At 41.1% G+C, this 18,705-nt stretch overlaps 1 protein-coding gene across 1 annotated transcript; it reads left to right on the top strand.

Moving 5' to 3' along the window:
- The first annotated feature begins 789 nt into the window (after positions 1–789).
- On the top strand, positions 790–8,573 carry Nms (neuromedin S). Its single transcript, XM_050134597.1, has 7 exons — positions 790–1,066; positions 3,239–3,294; positions 3,610–3,660; positions 5,796–5,819; positions 5,909–5,962; positions 7,388–7,462; positions 8,442–8,573. Exons 1-7 carry the CDS (start codon positions 886–888, stop codon positions 8,571–8,573), a joined length of 573 nt encoding a protein of 190 aa, XP_049990554.1. The 5' UTR covers positions 790–885.
- Positions 8,574–18,705: the final 10,132 nt, after the last annotated feature.

Raw genomic sequence — 18,705 nt, 5'->3', positions numbered from 1 at the left:
AGATTATAATATAATTACACCATTTCCCCTTTCCATGTTCTCCCTCCCAACTTTCCCACACATCCCTCCAGGCCGTCTTTCAAAATTTCACATTCATGGCCTTTCTCTCCATTGTTTATGCATACATACACATAAAGAAAACCTTCTCAGCCCATATGTTATTTGTATGTTCCTTTTCAGGGATAGCCATGTAATATTGAATAACCAGTTGATGTCCTCTTCCCTGGGTAAGACTGTTTCTCCCACTCTCTGCCTTCTTTAGTTTCCTATAGATCTTTGTGTGTGGTTGAGGACCTCAGGTGCTTTTCCCAATAACATTAGCAAATCTATTGTATCATCCGTGTTCGGTTCGTGTGTAAGCATGTTGATTATAATTACTTTTTTCTATAAGAGAGCTTTCTATGGGTTAGACATGGAATAGAAAAGGGTGAAATGATGAAATCTTCTAATTGACCTTTGTCCCCCTGTAATGTTTATCCATTCTAGGACTTGAGGATTTGCTCTTAGATGTACCAAAGACTATGAGACAACCTTTGCTGCTCCAAGAAAATGAACAGTTTCTTAGGAAGCACGACTTCATTATACAAGGGTTTATGGGTTTATGTCCAGCGCTATGATTTAGAAAGAAAGGGGGAATAGGCCTTTCCCGAGTCAGAAGTTTTTCTGAAGTCGTTATAGAATAACAATTACGACTCCCCACTTCTTATTTTTATTGCTGGCTCGACTCTACAATGCTTACACTAGGAGGATATTATTCTACAAATAAAGGCCCAGCATGACATTTATGAGAAAGCCTGGGTCCTCCTGCGCAAAGCTGATTGGTGCTCAGCCAGTGGGCTCTAGGCTGCTGCCGATAAAGGCTCCTTACTGCCCTGGGCTGGACAGATGCAGTGCAGGGGATCATCTCTGCCTCAGGACCCTGGGAAAGTGCTCACTGCCTCTCTGAACAACACACATCTGTGGCCTGCAAAGAGGAACCAGACCTCGAAGATGAAACTTCTGCCTCCCCAGTTCCCTTCCGTCCTGGTCATCTACTGCATCTGTATGCTGAAGATTCCCTCCTCAGGTAAGGGGACTGACACCATATCTGCCTGACCTGAGTTCTGTACGAGACTGGGATATTTACCCTGCAGGGTCGTTCTCACAAGAGTTGAGCTTCCTTCTCCCACCTATTCTTACATCTACCCTCTTGTTTTCAGGCGTGGCACTTGTGTCCAACCAGTGTGAGGGACACAGTGAGATGCCATAGCCTTTTACACAGAGACTTTCTCCAAAGATGCTGGGATGAAACAGCCTTGCCCCAGGAGTGTCTTGAGTCTGTGGTGGTGAAATTGAAGGGTATGGTCTCCATGTGCACTGGGGTCTGTTTCAGAGATACTGAGCTGAGAACACAGTGAAGAAAGTTAGGTTTACAGTCCCTCAGACTGAAAGCTGGTGGGCAGCCGGAGCGAGCAGAGAGCAACTCTACAGACGAAAGGAATTATATCCAGGTGGGAGGGAGTAGGTTCTCAGAGCTCAGGAGAATCAAAAGGCAAGCATCCTCCAGTTCCTTGGGCGCTGTCCGCGGTGCTGACCGGGCGCTGCCCCTTTTCAATTTCTGAGCAGTTTGTAGGGAGCCCGAAGTGGGGAGAAGGTCTGAAGTCCTCAGTCATGATCAGATCACCATCTCCAGGCAGTTTGTCATAGAGTGCAGGAAAGTGGGCCATTGAGGAAAGTCTATGATTTGAACAAAGGCGGATTAAAAAAAAATTGAGTTTTTCCTTTAGAATTTTGATTTAGTGAACCTTGAAATACAGTGTGCTTGTTTTGTCCTAAAGAGTAATTGCAACATCTGGGCTTTGTGAGAAATTGTATCATTTTAAAATCTCCAGAGCATCAAGTCTCCTCTGTGGTTTTCCAGCCAGGCTTCTAGGTTCTTCTCTGCTGTTTTGTGTAACTTGCAGCTCACAGCCAGCCCAGGACAAGCAGCTGCTGTCCCTCTGGCCTCCAACAGAATCTTGTTCATAGTTTGCTGTTGAGATTTCATATTTATATCCATCCCCTATTTCTCATATTATTTTGTTTTCTGAGGGTAGAGTCCTGTGGTCTCCATTTTTGTATTAGCACAGACCTCCCAATAAGATCTTGTAGGACTGGTTTGCAGTACTTTGCATTACTAAATGAACATGATTATCAAAAATATCTTTCCATTAACCTGTGCCCTGATTGCATCTGACTTCCAATCAGGAATTTTTGTTAAGATCTATCGGAGTATTCAATATTAGATGAAGATTTTTTGCTTGTGACGGTCGTCAAAATCATTGAAGGGACTAAACATATGTATCCCAATTTCAGTCTTGCTAGAGAAAACTACATTAACTCTACATTACCTTCTACCATTTCAAATCAGGGTATTACTCTTCAAGGCTTGAACGCCATTGTTGGAATATGCAGGAATATTGCCTTAGCTTTCTTTTGCTTCAGACTTCAGAGAACAAATGACCCACAGTGTAAATACATATGTGTACATACATGTATGTGTGTGTATGTATGTGTGCATGCATGACTGCATTACATATATTTGTTGTTGCTAGAATAAGCTTCTCTTGAGTCATACACTGTAAGGTATCCAAGTTCAGGACATTATATGTATTTATTTAATCTTATTTTGTTAGTGTTGGCCTACCCTTATGGATGCTTTCAGCTGCATAAACCTCTGAGTGTAGTAAATGAAAAGATGTGTTCATGTAAGTCAGAAGGGGGCTGGAAGGATTCAATTATATGCTAGTAGCAATTCTTCCCAGAACACCCCTGGAGGGGCTGGTAGAGTGGAGAGGGGCACCTGAATGTCTTAAAAGTCCTGATTAGATGCACACTTTGTTAATATTACTTTCTAGTATTTGATCCTCACAAATTCCACCCAAATATAAACTTATTTGCTCCCTAAGTATTTTCTCTTTCTTTATTGATTTGCTAGCAGTTGGACTAGCAACTCCCATTACATTGAGCACATGGAGTTTTAAAGCTGTGTTGTTGCACATCTTGGATTTGATAGTATTAGGTAGAGGTGTTTTATCTTTTCGGTTCCTCTTAACTGTACCTTCTGTTGCCTTTTTAACTTGCTTTCTCAATGACTTCCTTTTGCTCAGCTCTGTGATGGATTCTATTAAGACCTCTGTATCATTTTTATGTCATGGGTGCAGAAGCACATGCTATGGTCTCTTTCTGAAACTGACGCTTTGATTGTCTTTTGTTGTAGGAGTTTCTCAACCTTTAGCTGATTCTCCAGATGGCTTGGATATTGCGGAGCTTGAGGTATGCTGTTATGCAGCATTTTGAGATTTGCATTTAGTCCCAGCCTTGAAAATATCATGTGGTTAATGTTCATTTAAAACTATTTTAAGATCAGATATTTGGCTGCGGCAGAAGGCTCACTGCGATTGCTGCATGGCCTCATTTAAGACATCCTGAGAGTTGAACTGAAATTCGCTGCACTGTGTGAGGAGATAATTCAAGGTTCACAAATGGAACGACTTTAGAATTTTAAACATATTGTAAGAGAATTCTACTGGCTAAAGAGTATTTGTTTTATTTTGTATTTGATTTATTTTTCATCATTCTGTCTTTTAGCAACTGGTATACTTTCTGAACCAGTGGGAGACACTTTATAACCAACCTAAGGTAAAACTAAGACATATGCTAGCTCTTGTAGTTATATCCGTATCTAAGTTTACATCATAACTTATGTTTAATATATGGTTGTTGCTGTCCACTAGAGAATGTTGTATATATGTGTATGTGTGTATATAAAAATACAATTAAAAAAATCAAGTTTCTCTCTTTGATAGAAATTACCATAAAATATTAGTACTTCATGTATATTAATATTATGTTATCTATATCATAAGATTAGTTATATACTATGATATATGTTATAAATTGATGCATTATGGTGTAACAGCTCTTAACACACAGTAGACCTCATGTCCTCAAGGACCATACCAACAGTAACTATAGTAACCACAACAGAAATAATTCAGTGGCTACAAAGCCAATGCTGGTTAATTGAAACTTTGGAAGATTGGTCTTAGGACCAAGTTCACAACTCTCAGCGTAGCCCATCAGTTTTCACCTTGAGTAACATTTCTTCTCTAGCCCAAACACACCAGACCCTTTAACTCTTGATACAGCCTTCTCTTTAGTCAGTAATGCTTCTGCCTTCCTGGGAGCCTGTAGTTACAGCCCAGGCTCTCAAATGGAGCTGTCTCTGTGCCATAGCTGGCTTGTCTGTTGCATGCATGCAATTGCTCTAACAAGTCCAGCTACCCTAAGGAACGGGGGCTCTAACTTCCATAAAGTGCTTTCAACAGCACCCACAGCATAGTAAAAGAGAGCCATTAGCCACCTCTTGATGCAGCTACTCCTCATTCAAAATCCAAGTGCCACATTCTCTTTCAATCATCATGAAGATATAGTAGGCGCATCTTGCTTTCAATTAGCCACTATGCACATGTTTGGAGATGATTATATATAACCACCTTTATAGCTCTGGTGTCTGAACGAAGCCTCAAAGTGAGAACTCGGAGTCCCCCAGCTCCCACTACTTCCCTACCTTGCAGAACAGTGGCTCTCACGCTTCTATATGAAGGCTGTGGTGTCTCTGGCATAGGCAGGGGCAGTGGAAGTGTAGCTGTCTTACGGCCAGCTGCAACATTCATTTGAATTGAGGGGTTTCCAGGTGCAAGGACCTAGCTGGACTGCGGTTTTTTTTTTTTCCATTTTCATCTCTCCTGAGCCTACCACACCCGTTATTTCTGATTACAGATGAAAAAATAGTCATTCAGTGAACAAAGATGCCAACACTTTGGAATTATGACTAGAGAGCTATTGCCTCTTCCTGGCTTAGTTGCTGCCCCCAACTGTCCAGTGTTGGGATGAATTGCTGGAGTTCTTAATGCGCTACTGTTCTGTTCTTCATAAGCCCGGTCTTTGCAGGAAACTTCTGTGTTCAAGCAAGTCGGGAAGTGGTTGTATTCTACACCCAATGTCATGTGCAGAAACTCTTCAAGCTCAGCTTTTCTCTTTATCCCATGAGATCAGAAGGAATTTAGGCAGGAAAAAGCTAATAGGTTCTGTGACCAGAGACCCATTTATTCCTTAATTCAGGAGAGATGCTGGAGAAGAGGGCACTGCCAGGAACTAGGGATGGAGTGGCGACCCACACAAAACTACCTGCCCTCATAAGGTGTGCGTTATAGTTGGGGGAATGAGTGAAATGCTACCTGAATAAAGTTGACACATGTTTTTCTATGAAAAGAAAGGAAGGAAGTAAGAATGATACACATGAAATCTAGAGAAGTCTGATTGGCAGCTGGAAAAGAGTTGAATAAACTTTGATTTTTATGAAATAGGGGAAAGACTTTCCTCCCTAAGATTGAAAAGATAAGAAGAGATGACTTGTAAAAGGCAACTTTATCTTAAAAACCTGTGTCAAATCGGCTACAGTCTTTTTTCTTTTTCTTTTCTTTTCTTTATTATTTTTTTGAGACTGCTTTTCTCTGTGTATCTATACAGCCCTGGCTACTCACTCTGTAGACTAGGCTGACCTAGAACTCACAGAGATTCACCTGCTTCTGCCCCTGAGCGCTGGGCTTAAAGGAGTGTGCCACCACTGCCCAGTTGTCAACTACGTCTTGACTGATTCATAATATTTGAGTAAATCCAGTCAGGCTCATAGTGTGACTTACACTGAAAACATCATCAGATACCCACTCCAGTAAAACTCCGGGTAACTTTCTTCTCAATTCTCTTTCCAGGAAAACCAGGATGTGTACAAAAGGGTGAGTGCCTTGTGGTGCCCAACACGTACTTTGCGCCATGTTTGGAGCAAGTGACACTTGGTGGTAATATTCCTCTCTTATTTATTCAGTTTTTATTTCACTACTCCAGAACTCAGAAGCCAAAGCATCCCATTAACTCCGAGGTCAGTATTTTATTATACTTTCTGTAAAAACTATGCTCTTCTGCATACCTTTTATGCCTTCTGAATTTATATGCACACACTGCCAAGCTTTAGGCAGGGAACGCCTAGATACCCATGCATGATAGCTCCGTACGCGTGTTCCCGCTCCCTGCCCAGGATGGGGAGAATTGTCACTTTCTCATCAGAGGTGGGGATGGTGGGTAACCGACAGATCTGAAATATTAGAGAAGAAGAAACAGCAGAAAAGGGAGATTAAGGAAGAAGAGTGCTCTTGCAATCGTGTACTTAAACACAATCACAAGGAGAGCCTGGTAAGTGCCACACCCATTGCTTCTTAGTGCTTCCCTCTTTATATTCTGAAGATTACTGTGTGATGCGTACAGTGCTGCCCACCCGCCCCACCCCCATGATCCACACATGCCATCTTCTGTGGCTGTTAGGGTGTAGATGCCCAATGGGAATGACAACGATCACCTCTAACTTGTGTTTGCACCTCTGGGGCTCAGACTGCAAGCCTTGTGCATGGGAGACAAACACCCTATCAGCGAGCTACATCCCCAACCCCCCCTTTTTTTTTTTGGCATAAGTTCTCACTATGTCGTCCATCTGGGCTTCCTCCTACTTTGCTGTAAGATTCCAGGTGGGCGCCATCATGCCTGCCTGAATTTCTTAAAACTCTTAGTGACCCTCAAGAGTGGTTCGTGTAGGTAAATTTCTGCCGGGTGGCATTTGAGAAACTCTGGGAAGGTCATAAAATCTAGAGTTTAGTTTGGATGCATTGTCCCAGCGACTGACATCCTACTACAGGAAAGTCACTTATCTATATATTTAGGGCTTCCCGAGTCTTCTTAAAGATTGTCAAACACTCAGCAAAGTATCTTTCCTCCAGAGACATAGTCTAGGAATGGGATTGGATAAGGAGGAGCCAGCTACCACAAAGCAAAAAGGAACAAAGGGGAGAGGCCATGATTGTTTCAAAACCAAAACACCTGAGAACTGATGCCCTTATCTGGGAGTGTGCAGACAGGTGAAGCCAAGCAGTGTAGAGCCCGATGCTTACCACCCTGGTACCTCCTCCCCAGAACAGCACATCGGAAGAGAGAAAAAGAATCTAGGGCAGCAGCTACTTTGAGGCTAAGACAGAGTGCCTAGGGTTAATGTCGGTAAGCCGCTGACTTATCCCGAGGGGAGATTTTTAAGTGGTGTGTTGGAATTGAAACCTGTATCCAGGCAAGCAAGCTCTTTATTGAAAACATAAATGTTTCGAGCTTAGGCTCCAGAATCGATTTTACTCTGAAAATTAAACCCATCTGTAAAAGAGGCGAGTCAAGAAGGACGTGCATAGCCCTGGGCTCTCAACCGGAGTCACCGAGGTTACATCTCCTCCCCAAGACTCTCAGGCCTCAGAGCATCTCTCTGTTGCAGTTTGTGCCCGTGCACCCCTTGATGCGCCTGGCTGCCAAGCTCTCCAGCAGAAGGATGAAAAGATTGCTGCATCCAGTAGGTGCCTGTTTCCTCCCTCCATAGTACTACAGCTTATTGTAGACATGATGGTAAACTTGTGATGTCACCCTGTCTTGCTCATTTTTGTTCTCTCCTTGAATCCCAGTATCCAGTTTGGCAGGGAGAGCTGTGTGGTCCCCTAACCTTGACTTTCCAGGCTGTAACCTCATGCTGTTGTGACTGGAAAGGCCAAGGGATGGGCCCTTTGGTTCAGCCCCATCCAATCCCGTCCCTTTGTTTGGTTCATTTTGTTTTTGTTTTATGTTATTTTTCAATTCTGTCCTTTTGTCTCATCATGGAATTTGCCCTGGTGATGTTCCTGCTTCTGCCTGCTTTAAGTTTCTTATTTTCCCTTAAATTCAGTAAGGACAGTTTCAGTAATAGCTGATTCTGTACAAACTATTAATCAAAAAAGAACTATTAATGAAGGTTTTATGTATGACAGCAAAAAAATTAATTAAAAGAAATTTCTTTTGGCTATCTTGAGTCCAGCTGTAGCCGCCAACATGTCCTGTTTGGTCCAGAAACTTCCTAGATTTAAACCCAGTAGTTCTAAGGCTTTGGGAAATTTCTCAGTTGCTAGAACACTGCCTGATCTCTGTGCTGCCTGCACACGGGCTTCCCGCTGGGCTCTAACTCCATTCTTAAACCAAGTTATAATGGAAAATGAGCGGAAGATGCTAAAATAACTTGACACTGAAAATTCGCTTAAATCAGAAGTACATTTCAGAGTTGGGTTTATTCAGAGTTGTGAGCAAATGAAACCTATTTAAATCCCATACCGCAACACTGGTTGAGTGAATGAGCTTTCCTTCTGGAACTTGCAATCAGCCTCACGATCAGCTATTCTGCCCCACTGCTTCTTCTCTTCTGGCGACCTTCGAATGGAACCAGGAAGGGACACCATCACTCTAGGGCAGCGTGAGGTGATGGGTGTGATGCCTGATAAATTAATTTATACATTGTTCCTTCACAGGATTCCGGGGCTGTTACTGTGGACTTTCCTAAGAAGGCATGTGAACCTCGTGAGAACACTGATTTCCAGAAAGTTCTAGAAAAAAAGGGCAGAGATGTGGCTGGAACCTGTAACTCTTCCAGGCCCATTTAGATAGAACAGATCTCCTTAGAGGACACTGAATATCCTCTCTAAACATTGAAGTTGGGGGTCCCTGGGCTTGTCCTGAGGTAAAAAGTGATTATGGAAATATGGGGTGAATCTTAAACATGGCTAACATTTCATTTCTAGTCTCACAGGTGAGTCACCTGGGCCATCTGTTACTAGGGACTTGTCCTCTCTGGTTCAGGGACCCACATGCCATTGTGCAAACTTAGAGAGAGGACAACTACTTCAGCCGGTGCCAATCCCATAGACCAGTGAATCTCAGACTTAAGCATGCCTTAGAATCTGGTTTAATTGGAATATCTGGGCTCTTCCCTGAGATTTAATAGGTCTGAGATGGACTTTGAGAATTTTCATTAATAACAAGTATTTCAGATATCTTTATGTTTGAAACCTTCTCCAAGGATGTTTCTTTAACTTAGACTGTGACTGCATAACAGTTTGTGTTTCTGTGTTGCAGGGTCCCACTTCCACCTGGGGGTGGCCATTTTTCCTTTTCAGGGTATACCAGATTTCCTTTTTCTGTTTCTAACTGTATTCACTGTTGTCATCCCAACTGCTGGGACCAGATGGGCACTGCTCTTCTCCTTGCAGGGCATGGTTCACCCAAAAATTCTTACAAACTTGCAAGGGAAACAGCAACAAGACATAGTCTGGGCATGTCCATAGTCTAGGAGCTTGGCGGTCAAGGGGGAAGGACTTCGGTTGATGAACAGATATTGGATAAACCAGAGTCCCCAATCCCAAGCAGATATGCTATCTAAAATCACACTGACATGAAGAGTCCAGGTGCCATCTTCCTTCCCAGGTGACAGAAAGGTCCTTGCTAAAGTCATGGAGGTTTCAGTTTTGCTGTATTTGCTAACTGCACACAAGGCCTCAGCTTCTCAATATTTGCATAAAAATATGAGTGAGTCAGACTTAATCCATGACTACTCTAAGTTGTAGTCTGTGAATCATGGGTGCTAGTATCCTGCAAAAAAAAAAAAAAGGACAAGATTAGAAGATGCAACACTTAGTCTTCCTGACGACCCACAGCACACTGTGGCCCACTCAGGGCTCTGGGAAATGGCATGGAAAACCCCACCTATGTTCTTTGTTTCCCTAACCCCTCGGTCCATGGGAATCTTTATCACCTGGCCCCAGTTTCTACCTTTTTCATTTTCCTGACCTTCAAAAGTGCTGTTTTCTGGGAAGAACTCTGAGAAGCAGTAGATCACTGTTACGTCTCCAGGCTGAGAAGTCTGGAAAGTAGACGGTCTCCCCATGAGCTAAATCTAAGGAGGAGGTGTGATGGAGAATAGGGGTCATGTTCCTGGGAACAGTGCGAGCCTAGATCATTGCCCAAGAGGATGTATGTGAACTTGCCGTGTAAGTCTTCAATGATGGGAGTGAGAGCTCAGTTAGAAAAACAAGACCTTTGTGTTCAGTACAGAAAAATGTCCAGGAAGTTGTGTCTCGGTGTTTATAAGACTTTCTTCCTTGCCCTTGCTTTTTTTTTTTTCTTTCAGTCAAGGAATGGAAGATACATTGACAACAAATTCCAGTAGACAGAGCAAGGTTAGTTTCATTGTAGATTTTCTCTTCCAAGCAAACATTCTATGTCTGACCTTGAGGTGATAGAGGCAGAAGGTGGGATTGCTATTGTTCAAACAAAGGACTCTGCCTGTCCACAGCACATAGAAGCCTACCCCACCTCCCCACCATCCAATCTGGTGGAAGCAGACTCTTCCAGCTGTGTTACAGCTGCTTTCACAATAGGCTTTGAGAAGTTTGTCGTTTTTGGATAGAGTTATGCTAGAGATTAGGTCTCATATGACCCGAGCTGCACCCCTTCCTTCCTATTTGACCCTTTCAGTGAAGAAAACACTACCCTAGTGTGTTGAGGTGGTACTCCAAGGAGGCCTTCAGACAAGGAAGTTCATGCATAGGGGCAACTCTAGACTGATCTGTCTCTCCTGAGGACCTGGCCTCATGAAGATATGAACATTATCTGTTGCCAGCATCAGAGTCCTAGGAGTCCAAGGTGTCTGAGGAAGCTGCCATCACCCCGGGAGATGGAACTGTCCAGCAAAAGCAGGAGTAAGGTGTTTCTCAAGAACAAAAGATTTATATAAATCCAAAAAAAATTAATTCAATACCAAAGATAAATATCTATACTATTAAATATAAATATCTATAAATATTCTCTGTCCCACCAGCCAGCTCCCAAATAATGGCACAAAGACTTCTTATTAATTAGGAAAGCGCAGTCTTAGCTTAGGATTGTTTCTAACTAGCTCTTATAACTTAAATTAACTTAAATTATTAGTCTGCAGGCTTCCACACAGCTCATAGCTTTTATCTCTCTCCCTGCATGTTCTGTCCCTCTGCATTTGGCTAGCGACTCCCCCTTTCTTCTTCCTAGTGCTCTCTCTGTCCTGAAGTCCTGCCTTTAACCTCTGCCTAGTTTTTTCTAGACCATTTAGCTTTTTAATAAACCAACTACAGTGATTTTTTTTTTACATAGTGTCATCAAATATCTTGCAACAAATACCATAAAGACTACTTCACAATGGTGCAAGGAAAACAATGTTGGTGCTTGTGACATGCCACATCACTGTAGAAGTGTAGACTATGTCTATCGTAACTTGTATCTGGGCCTCATCTTGATCCTGACGGTGGCTGCACTTACACTGAACACATCATCTTTTGTTTTGCAGGATTCCAATGGAACAGGAGAGTTTGGAGCTTTGGAGGAAATGCCGAGTTACTTCATGTGTATATCGAACAATATTTCTGTTGTCCTATCGTCTCCAGAATACTTAGTTGTATAAAAAATAAATCAGCACTGATACAGCATCTTTATTTTTGTTGGAAGGCTGTGGGAATAGGCATATTACATGAATAATAGATTTCTGAGAAATTACTGACTTGGGAGTGAAGCAAGCTTCTAACTGAGCACATAGATTTAGGATAAGCTAAGATCCTGGTGTCAGATCCTAACTCTGCTTTTTTTTTTAATTAAGTAATTAATTTATTTATTGTGTATACCGTTTTCTGCCTGCATATATGCCTGCAGGCCAGAAGAGGGCACCAGATCTCATTACGGATGGTTGTGAGCCACCATGTGGTTGCTGGGAATTGAACTCAGGACCTCTGGAAGAGCAATCAGTGCTCTTAACCACTGAGCCATCTTTCCAGCCCCCCCTAACTCTGCTTTTTAGCTGGGTGACTTTGATGTGATTTGCTCAGATTTCTGTTTCTGTAGTAAATACCTTCCATATTCCCACTGATGGGAAATGACAAAAGGAAGATGAGAAGGAGAATTGTAGGAGTCAGGTCGTGTCATGTGATAGAACTCAATCATGTTGCCAAGCCTGCTGCAAAAAAGCCTAGGGGTGGAAACCAGCTGTGTGGCCTAGAGGAAGACATGGTGAACTCTGTGAGTAGATGACTGCTATTTGCTGTGTTGAGAATTCTATCCAAGGGGGTTAGAAAACACTGAAGTTAAGCCCTTTCTTGGCATTCTTCACTATATGGCAGAATCAGAATTCAAACCCAGGTCCCACTGGCTCCAATGTCTTTAGTTCTCACAACTGAGACTGTTGGTCAGGGACATAGTATTATTGCCCATGGACTGAGTATAGTGGTCATAGAAGATGAGAACACAGGGTTGATTGGATATGAATTCATACAGTTACAGTCCATATCATCATAACCCATGATTCATTACCAGTATAGAACATAGCCTGTGTGAGCACGAGGCAGGCACTGGCTATGCTAAGCAGTAGTGCTGGGACTGAGGAGGAGTCTGGGTGGCGGAAGAATGGGTGCAGCTGAGCTAGCATTTTATATTCTCTTTCTACGCAACCTGTTAAATCACTCTGGTTTCCTTAGTCTTTACGGAGGCATTGACCTTGAGTAAGGTATAAGAAGTAAATATATGTGGTACAAATAAACTCCTTTGGAGCATTGGAATTTTTCATTTCTGAGCAATTTTATTGTCATTCAATTCTATGATCTCTTTGCCAACTCTTGGTATTTCGGCTTAATATTAAACCCATCCTTTTGCTTCAAGAAATGAAGTCATGATCAATAGACCCCTTGAAGGAGGACACAGTGGGGCTCCTTGATGTCATTAATATTGATCTTTGGAAGCTGGTAAAAGGGAATGCAAGGAAACACTATAACAAAACAAGTCTAGTGTAGGCGGAGGCTGCTTGTTCATTTCCCAGCCAATCTCCTACTACAAAATGGTGCCAACGTGAGGCAACTGTGTCTACGTAAAACCCGAGAGCTTGAAAAGGAATTTTAGACACACACACACACACACACACACACACGCACACACACACATGGAGAGAGAGAGACTTAAAAATAAGAGAGCTATAAAGGAAAGCATGCTTAAAGATTAAAGGGAGATAAGATGAAAATGCCTCATTAAATAAAGAATATCAATAAGGAGATAGGAACTATTTTATTAAATCACAAATTACAATGCTGTGATTGAAAGATATACATGAAATGAGAACCTCATGAAGGGCTCACAGTATGCTGAGCTGACAGAAGAATCAATATGCTTTATGACTGGTAGAAATTTAGTGGTTCTGATTGATTAAAAACAGGAGGGGGAGAGCATGATGAAAAATAGAGACCCCAAGGAAGCCGAGGCACTATTAAACACAGCCGCATGCATGAAATGAGAGCACCTGGAGAACAGACATAAAAAGCAGAAAAAATGTGCCCTGAAATAATGGCCACAATGCCCCCGATTTGATTATATTAATCTATACATAAGAAACTCTGCGAACTTCAAGGAAGACAAAGAAAACAACGAACCACACTCGATCAGTAAATCAAATTATTAAACATCAAAGAAGGAAACCTTGGAGTCGGGAAGAAAATCAGAATCATCAAGTGTGGTGACTGCTGGAACCATCGTCCATTAAATTCTCTTCAGAAACAACGGAGACAAGCACACGGAGGGATGGTAGGACCTAGAAGAGAAGGACATAAGGGTAGAGGGGAAGCGTTAGGGAATAAGGGGGGGATTAGAGGTGTGTTCAAGAGGGCAGTGGGGCTAAATATAATAAAAGCGCATTATACTCATGTTACTTTCTACAGCTGATACACATCAATAATAAAGCAGAGAGTTAGCATAAGACTTCTGTGCCTTTGCTGCTGCTGCTGTTTTGTGACAGGATCTCACCATATTTGTGTACACATGCAAGCACACCCATACATTCTTATGTCCACATACATGTGAACACATGTGCATGCTCATCACAGATGCGTGTGCCAAAAAAAAAACCCAGAGAGATTTAACTACTAGATGCCTGGGGGAGGGGGAGATTAAAAAAATGAACAACATAAAACAAACAGCAAAAACAGAGAATGAAAATTTATTAACAACATTCAAACCAACCGTTAACCAAGTGAACAGCACAACTCGATACAGAACGATTCTTGTCTGGTTTTGTTTTTCAGTTGTGGAGGGAAAGATTCCCAGACCCATACTTGTGTGGCATTTCCCCATGGCTGATGCTGACTTGTGGGTGGTGTGGCTGAGGTGGATGGGACTGAAGCTTGAAGAGGGTGTTGATCTCACCAAGAAACGTGCCATCAGGACTCAAGCCTTGGTGTATGTGTGCTGATCTACAAAGACCTACATGCTGAAAAAATTGTTGGTGTAGTTACTGTACTCGCTCTGTGATGAAATGTGCTGACCAAAAGCATTGTAAGGGAAGAAAGTTTTTATTTGGCTTATAATTCTAGACCACAATCCCTCTTTGGGGGCAAGGCAAGGTAGCATCTTGAGATAGTCACATTCCATGCCATAGTCAAGAACTCCCATGCTGCCTGCTTGTATGCCCATCTAATTGTTCTCTTGTCCGGTATAGTTCAGGACCCTCTGCTCTGGAAATGGTATTGTTCACTATGGGCTTGGTTTGTTTACATTAATTAATAATCAAGACAACTACCTCCAGGCATGCTCTCAGGCTAACCTGATCTAAATTCCTCAACTGAAACTCCCTTCCCAGGCAATTCTAGGTTGTAGAAGTTGACATTTAAAACTAACCCACAAGCGTGACCCCAGAGAGGTGCAATCCCAGTGTGTGCTTCTGTTGCCCTGATTTTCTTCTCTGGGTCTCTACTGTTTAGGATCCCCAAATAACCTTGTCCATTTCTCTGTTTTCTCCATGGATTTTTCTGATCTTTCCACTTATATCAAAGATGAATCCAGGTATTTCTATGGTTAAATTTGGGGAGACAGCTTCACTTCAACAATCAACAGAACCATTTTTCAAGGCCATTTGCTTAGCTTAAATCAAGTCCAATACTAAGACAGGTGCAGCTGTAGAGACAAGATGTAGTGACATGCTCTTGTCAATCAAAGCCATGGTAATGTATTCCACCATTTATCAGTGTTGCAAAAATAGTGTTTTTAATGATGGGAAACGCTTCCCACAAAAGTTCAAGTTGTTCCTGTAAAATTGAATTTTTTTCCCCTACGAGACTAAATTGTCTGGACTGAGATTCCAAGACAAGTATTTGACACAGCAAATTTCTGAATTATGATTGAAGAAGACAGAAATAAGACATGCAATTAAGCAAGTTTAAAATCCAGAATTCTATAACAGCGATGGAGGCCCTGCGTGTTTGACATTAATTAGTGTATTTCTCAGGTCTTTGCAGCATTAAGTCCTAAAGGAAAGGCGGAGCACACAGTAGCAAGAATCCATAAGCAGCCTCAGGCTTCGAGTGAAACACAGGCATGCTTCATGTGTGTCACCTGTACTACTGTCTCACCTTATGACCTCAAAGTGGGGTCCACGCAAACGTGCTAAAAGACATCTCGCCTTGCTGAGCTTGTTCTTGGGGATTTGGAAATGCAGACTTGGAAGTAAAATGGGATGGAAAAACAAGAGGTTTGTGATTTCATAATTTGAATGACAGAGTGCAGCTATCCAAATATCTAACCCAGAGTGCCGCTATCCTAATATCTAACCCAGAGTGCAGCTATCCTAATATCTAACCCAGAGTCCAGCTATCCTAATATCTAACATAGAGTGCAGCTATCCTAATATCTAACTCAGAGTGCAGCTGTCCTAATATCTAACACAGAGTGCAGCTATCCTAATATCTAACACAGTGCAGCTGTCTGAATATCTAACACAAAGTACAGCTATCCTAATATCTAGCACAGAGTTCAGCTATCCTAATATCTAACACAGAGTGCAGCTGTCCTAATATCTAACACAATGTAGCTGTCCTAATATCTAACAAAATAGACCTCAAACTAAAATAAATCAAAAGAGATGGATAAGGACACTTCATACTCAACACAGGAAAAATCCATCAAGATGAAGTCTCAGTTCTGAACATCTGTGCACCAAATACAAGAGCACCCACATATGTAAAAGAAACATTACTAAAGCTTAAATCACACATCAAACCCCACACACTAATAGTAGGAGACTTCAAAACTCCACTCTCACCAATGGACAGGTCAGTCAAACAGAAACTTAACAGAGAAATAAGAAAACCATCAGATGTCATGACTCAAATGGACTTAACAGACATCTATAGAACATTTCACCCAAACACAAAAGAATATACCTTTTCCTCAGCACCCTATGGAACAGTCTCTAAAATTAACCACATATTTGGTAATAAAGTAAACCTCAACAGACACAAAAAGTTGAAATAGCAACCTGTATCTTATTAGATCACCATGGTTTAAAGTTATAATTAAATAACAACACTAATTGCAGAAAGCCTACAAATTCATAGAAATTGAACAATGTTCAATTGAAACAAGGAAAAAAATAAAGAAAAATATTAAAGATTTTTTAGAATTCAACGAAAATGAATGCACAACATACCCAAACCTATGGGACACTATGAAAGCAGGGCTAAGAGAAAAGTTCATAGCACTAAGTGCCTACATAAAGGAAGTGGAGAAATCTCACACTAGTGACTAAACAGCACTTATGAAAACTCTAGAACAAAAAGATGCAGACTCACCTAGGAGGAGCTGATTACAGAAAATAATCAAATTGAGGGCTGAAATCAATAAAATAAAAACAAAGAAAACAATACAAAGATTCAAGAAAACAAAGAGCTGATTCTTTGAGAAAATCAACAAGATAGACAAATCCTTATCCAAACTAACCAAAAGACAGAGAGAGAACATCTAAATTAACGAAATTATAAACAAAATGGGGACATAACCACAGATACTGAGGAAATCTAGAGAATCATTAGGTCATACTTCAAAATCCTGTACTCCACTAAATTGAAAAATGTAAAAGAAACGGACAATTTTCTGGATAGATACTACATACCAAAATTTAATCAAGACCAAAAGAACAACTTAAACAGATATATAACCCCTAAGGAAATAAAAGCAGTCATCAAAAGCCACCCAGCTCCCCCCCCAAAAAAAAAACCCAGGACCAGATGGCTTCAGCACAGAATTCTACCAGAACTTCAAAGAAGAGCTAATACCTATACTCCTCAAATTGTTCCACAGAATAGAAGCAGAAGGAACATGGCCAAATTCTTTTCAAAGGCTACAGTTACCCTGATACCACACAAAGACTCAACTAAGAAAAAGAATTGCAGATCAATCTCCTTCATTAATGCTGATGCAAAAATACTCAATAAAATACTAGCAAGCTAAGTTAAAGAACACATCAGAAATCATCCACCATGATCAAAATCTGGAAAAAGACAAGACTTCTACTCTCTCCTTATCTACTCAATATAGTACTTAAAGTTCTAACTAAAGCAACAAGACAGCAAAAGGAGATCAAGGGGATACAAACTGGAAAGGAAGAAGTCAAACTTTTGCTATTTGCAGATGATATGATAGTATATATAAGTGAACCCCAAAAATTTTACCAGGGAACTTCTACAGCTGATAAACATCTTCAGTAACTGGCAGGATACAAGATCAACTCAAAAAAAATCAGTAGCCCGCCTATATACAAATGATAAAGGGGTTGAGAAAAAAATATGAGAAGCATCACCTTTTACAATAGCCACAAATAACATAAAATATCTTGGGGCAATGCTAACCAAAGAAGTGAAAGACCTGTACAAAAACAACTTTAAGTTTTTGAAGAAAGAAGTTGAAGAAGATATCAGAAAATGGAAAAATTTCCCAGGCTCTCAGATAGGTAGGATCAACATAATAATAATGACAATCTTACCAAAAGCAATCTACAGTTTCAATTCAATCCCCATCAAAATCCCAACACAATTCTTCACAGACCTCTAAAGAACAATACTCAACTTCATATGGAAAAACAAAAACCCAGGATAGCTAAAACAATCCTGTATAATAAAGGAGCTTCCAGAGGCATTACCATCCCTGACTTCAAGCTCTACTATAGAGCTATAGTACGGCAAACAGCTTGATAGTGGCATAAAAACAGACAGGTGGATCAATGGTAGTCCATTGAAGACCCCGATACTAATCTACACACCTATGATCAGCTGATTTTTGACAAAGAAGCTAGAATTATACAAGGGACAAAAGAAAGCATCCTCAACAAATGGTGTTGGTAATGAGTAGAAAAATCATGAACATGGTAGTTATTTATCAAACGGTGCTAACAATCATGTAAGTGTGAATCACTGAAAGACAGATTGTCATATGTAATAAAAAGTGAGGCCAAACTATGTGTTTCCTATTCAAGTAGCTGAAAAGTAAAGGAATAGAGAAAGGCATACAATGATAACACCAATCAAATAAAAGACAATATGTTATGTTAGCTTCAAACAAAGCAGATGTCGCAGGAAGCCAAAATATCAATGATAAAGGCAGGCACAAGCTAATGGTTTCACCATGATAGGCATTCCAATAAAACCATATCACCAACAAGGAGCCTCACAATGGCATGTCAAAAAATGGAAGGAAAGGAGGCTGGAGAGATGGCTCAGGGGTTAAGAGCACTGGCTGCTCTTCCAGAGGACCCGGGTTCAATTCCCAGCACCCACATGGCAGCTCACAACTGTCTGAAGATCCAGTTGCAGGGGATCTGACATCTTCACACCAATGCATATAAAATAAAGTTAAATAGACCATAAAAATATAGAAAAAAATAAACAAAGGTTATTTTTAAAAAAT

The sequence above is a fragment of the Alexandromys fortis genome, unplaced genomic scaffold (assembly GCF_014885135.2).
Source record: "Alexandromys fortis isolate MF-2015 unplaced genomic scaffold, M_Fortis_MF-2015_v1.1 scaffold_20, whole genome shotgun sequence".
Lineage (NCBI taxonomy): Eukaryota > Metazoa > Chordata > Mammalia > Rodentia > Cricetidae > Alexandromys > Alexandromys fortis.
This window is presented reverse-complemented; position numbering and strand designations above follow the sequence as displayed.

Coding starts and splice junctions, on each gene's coding strand:
- Nms (XM_050134597.1), top strand. CDS start 886: ATGCAGTGCAGGGGATCATCTCTGCCTCAGGACCCTGGGAAAGTGCTC. Junction 3,661..5,795: donor CACTTTATAACCAACCTAAG/GTAAAACTAAGA, acceptor TTCTCTTTCCAG/GAAAACCAGGATGTGTACAA. Junction 7,463..8,441: donor TGAAAAGATTGCTGCATCCA/GTAGGTGCCTGT, acceptor GTTCCTTCACAG/GATTCCGGGGCTGTTACTGT.